This window comes from Poecilia formosa, unplaced genomic scaffold (assembly GCF_000485575.1).
Source record: "Poecilia formosa unplaced genomic scaffold, Poecilia_formosa-5.1.2 Scaffold519, whole genome shotgun sequence".
In the NCBI taxonomy this organism is placed as follows: Eukaryota; Metazoa; Chordata; class Actinopteri; order Cyprinodontiformes; family Poeciliidae; genus Poecilia; species Poecilia formosa.
The window spans coordinates 348,805-352,942 of record NW_006800458.1 but is presented as its reverse complement, the minus strand read 5'-3'; the positions used below and the strand labels follow the sequence as shown (position 1 = coordinate 352,942).

Sequence of the window (4,138 nt, the reverse complement as noted above, 5' to 3'; positions counted from 1 at the left end):
TTTGTAAAAAGTTTCCCAGGACCCAAATTTTTTTTGTTAGTCTGTTTCCAGTTATTGGCAAGTGAATTTGTATATCTGTTAAACATTTAGATCTGAGCTAGCTAAATATTTAACTTCAAGTTCACTACACGTCAAGTATTTAGTTAGCAGTTTAGTTGGATATTTAGTTTAACAAGCTAACCTAAATATGTAGCTCTTTAGAGTGAAACTGTGGCATTTATTAATGAATAAAAACTGAACTCATATTTCTTTCTCAGATGGCAGGCTAAAATACCCAAATCATTGAAAATCATTACGTTGAAGCGATACGGCAGTGCTAAATGTTTTGTTGAGTATTTGAAGTATGTCTGTTATACTCTCCTGAGCTGAATAGCTCATTTACTTTTCACAAGAATAAGTTTATATTTCTTCTTGCCTTTTTCATTCATTCATTTTGTCGTTACAAAACCTTTTCATTCTTAACATTGAGTGAATTCCATAAAAATTAAAATGAAATATTATGTGAAATTGTTACTATTTGTGTGTAACTCTAGACACTGCACCCCATAATTTCCCAAAAGATAAATTTGTGGTGAACTAATAAAAAGCCTAGCTAAGTTTAAAAGTAGCTTTCTGGCTTTCAGAAGCTGATAGATCTAAACAGTGCTAACTTTTTCTGCTCTTAAGGCTTTGAAGCATCAAGATGAGAATGCAATCTGGGAAGTAGAAACAGTGCAGGTTCACTGGTTGATATTTCATGTAGGTCTAAGTAAACGTACGACCATGGAGACGTAGGAGAACAACTAAACATTTCATAGGATGACATTTCTCGATGCACACCTGCTGTTTGGTCAAGAACTGTTACGGTCCACACAGGACACACGACATAAGGAGTCCAGACCAATTTACACAAGAACATAAGACATGATGAATCCAGACCAGGAAGCACTGAGACACTGAGCGAAACATCATTAGGCCTGGGATAAAAAGTGTTGCACCAACCATTCATCATGGAGGCAAAATTTTCTTCGGGGTCAAAGGGAATTTTCCCTTTCCCACTGTGAGTTGTGTTCTCCATGGTGATATGTCCTTCGTTGACCATCTGTAAAAATATCAATTTATAATGATTTAGAAATGATACTACTTATTTTTCCATGCAACTGCATGTTTTTACATCCTTTCCTGTTTTATTGCAATAAACTAAATTCCTCCTACACAGCAACTGCCCAGCCGATGGTTCTGGAACTACAGGACAACAACTCCAGCCTTAGGTATGGGAGGAACGTACCAGGTGTGTGCAGGTAGGTTCGAATGCCTTGGTTCCACAAGCCAGAATTCTGCCATCATCCAGAGTGTGCATCATCCTGATGTAGTTGTCACATTCCTGTTAGAACAGCTATTTCTATAAACAGACTGTAAAACTGAGGGGAAAAACTTATAATTTCTTTATTTTAATGTGCTGTAGTGTACCTCGATGCTCTTGCCTTTCTTCTGGCACTCGATTTTGTCTTCAGAGCTTGCCATCCAGTTAGTCTAAAAGATATCAATCAAGAACTCCATGTGGCTTTCAGGAAATGTTTGTGAAGTTCCTTTGTGTCTTTTTAATATGAAAGTAAAAAAAATGCATCTTATGGGGTGCCATTAATAAAGTTACACAGTCAACAATAAACTGGCTAACACTTTATTTGACGGGCTGTGCATAAGACTGACATGACACTGTCATAAACATGACATAAGATCGGTCATAAATATAAAGGAGTCTATGAATGTCTGACTGTTGTCATGAAGTGTTATTCGTTAAATAATGACACTTTTAATGCAAATTTGCGTTAATGGTGCAATAAAAGTCCATTGAAAGTATCAACGTTGCAACCTGATGACAGGTGCTGTCATGTTTGTGACAGCGTCAGGTAAAGTCTTATGGACACCCCATCAAATAAAGTGTTACCATAAATGACAATAATATGGGTTAATTATTTTGTCATGAGAGGAAAAAAAGCAGGTTAATTTTGCAAAGTCATGTTTTCACCACATCGATACTTTATAAATAGTTCATGATCAAACTGCATATATAGATGTCAATCAAAACATCTAGCATAAAACTAAAATTTCATAAGTATCAAACTAAATATTAAGCCCGGAGATAAATATTTAGCTATGTAGCTACACTTATTTGTGTATATTTAAATATGTAGTTCGTAAACTAAATATTTACTGCCGTAGAGTTAAACATATTTGGAACTAGTCTGCTTCCTAACACACTAGTACTAGTTTAGGTACTACTTGGCTTTCTAACTAATTATTTAGCTTTAATCAAAGTATTTAGTTAGCAAACTAAATACTTTGGTTAAAAGCTACATATTTACTCCACAACTAACTAAATATGTCATTTATAAACTACTTTGCTTGCTAATTAAATATTTGGAGACCGTGATATTTACTAATGAATGAATAACATGACAGGAAAATGAATCCTCATTTTTTCGTCCTGACAGGTTAAATTACCCACATTATTGAATCAAGTTTTTTACCATGTAACTTTCAAAATGCCACCCCATAGTATCTCTTTGCATTTAATTTCATTGAAGTTTCACCACCCAGACCCAGTTCCTACCTCGCCGGTCTTCTCAGTGATGTTATCCAAACTGAGCGTGATGACCTTTCCTCTGGCTCCGATGAAGAGCAGACCGATGTCTTCTCTGACCAGCATGGAGCTCAAACCGTCAAAGTCAGGCTCCTTAAACAGCTTCAGGTTAACATCTGAGGGAAAGAATCCAACTGGCATCCTCAGATTACTTTTGAAATCAGAGCATTTTCATAAACCTCTGAATTTAGTTTAGTTCTCTGCATTTTATTTAGAGATATCAGAGTAAGAGGGGGTAGACAGCATCTTCATGCTACACTCGTATTACTTCCATCTTTTTAATGCACTTCTTTGTGCTAGTTTGTCACTCAGAGTCACAATCAAACACTAGAGTTTGTGTTTGCAACATGACAAAATGTGGAAAAGTCGACAGAATGAATTCTTCTGCACTGGTCTGGGCATTTCAGTGCTGCTGCAGAGATGCTCACCTGAGAAGGAAACGCTCCGACGGGGTTTCAGGCTTTGGGCTGATCCTTCACTCATAATGATCAGGACATAAAGGAGCGCTACCTGGCTCTTCATCATAACCTCAGACAGGAAGGAAAGAAAAAACACATTTCTATAGCAGTTGTTATGGAAACAGCAGTTTATTTCCTGGTTAATAATTATGTCACACAGAAACATTATGGGTTCATAAATTATGAAATAAGAATCCTTAACAATTTAAATAGCTTTAAGAAGCGCATTATAGAAAGCGGTCGACTATAACATTTAATTCTCTAAAATAAAATGATATCTGTTTGCTTACCTCTAACAGGTGGAAATGAAATGCAATGTAAAGGCAATTTACATCTGATAACTACGAGAAACCAAAACATGTTTATTTTTAAAAAACGTTCCAATGTTTAAAGGTGAATAAAACTTCCTTAACTGACAGTACTGTATTAACTGAATGTATTAAGGTATATTAGAAGTAGCTCTCCTGATGTACTTTTAGGGGTGGCAACACAACACTGTACTGTTGTATTTCCCAGTGGAGCAGGAACCCTATCATTTTTACTCCATTTTCCATTCTTCCAATTATTATGTTTCTCTGCTGAAACTCATACTGCACCCTACCCCCGAAACTTATTACAACTTTTATTTGTAACTCTGCAGCGCTTTGCTTTCACACTCAGTGTGTCATGTCCACGAAGCGGTGCTGTGAGTGTGTGTTGTCTCCTACCCTCTCTCCTGCAGGGCGTGTCGGACAGGAGCGGCCAGCTGGAGCTCATCTATCCATCAGGAGGAGCGGTTTAATAGAAGCCGGATCCTGATAGCGCTGCCAGATGGTTCTACGCTTCCAGTGAGTCCTCGTTCCTGGTCAAAGCGTCCTCGTTCCTTGGTCCGAAGTAATCCTCGTTCCTGGTCTGTAAGAGGGTCTGGTTAGGCTTCTCGTCCGGCTCCACCTCACAGCCGTTCCCCGTCTCCTGCCTGGCTCCGTTTCCTCTCCGCCCGCCTTCGTCGCTGGATCCCCCCCCGCTCAACGCGCTCGCCTGTCTGTCCTCCCATCGACCCCAGTGGATGCTCCGTCCT

The 4,138-nt window shown here is 38.4% G+C and overlaps 2 protein-coding genes across 2 annotated transcripts; both read right to left on the bottom strand.

Moving 5' to 3' along the window:
* Positions 1-556: 556 nt before the first annotated feature.
* On the bottom strand, positions 557-1,530 carry LOC107834102 (semaphorin-4B-like). Its single transcript, XM_016664846.1, has 3 exons — positions 1,450-1,530; positions 1,268-1,363; positions 557-1,081 (listed from the first exon to the last, which is right to left on the bottom strand). Exons 1-3 carry the CDS (start codon positions 1,501-1,503, stop codon positions 662-664), a joined length of 570 nt encoding a protein of 189 aa, XP_016520332.1. The 5' UTR covers positions 1,504-1,530; the 3' UTR covers positions 557-661.
* A 1,039-nt stretch (positions 1,531-2,569) lies between these two features.
* LOC107834104 (semaphorin-4E-like) lies at positions 2,570-3,225 on the bottom strand. The gene is made up of 2 exons (XM_016664851.1): positions 3,052-3,225; positions 2,570-2,739 (listed from the first exon to the last, which is right to left on the bottom strand). Exons 1-2 carry the CDS (start codon positions 3,146-3,148, stop codon positions 2,570-2,572), a joined length of 267 nt encoding a protein of 88 aa, XP_016520337.1. The 5' UTR covers positions 3,149-3,225.
* Positions 3,226-4,138: the final 913 nt, after the last annotated feature.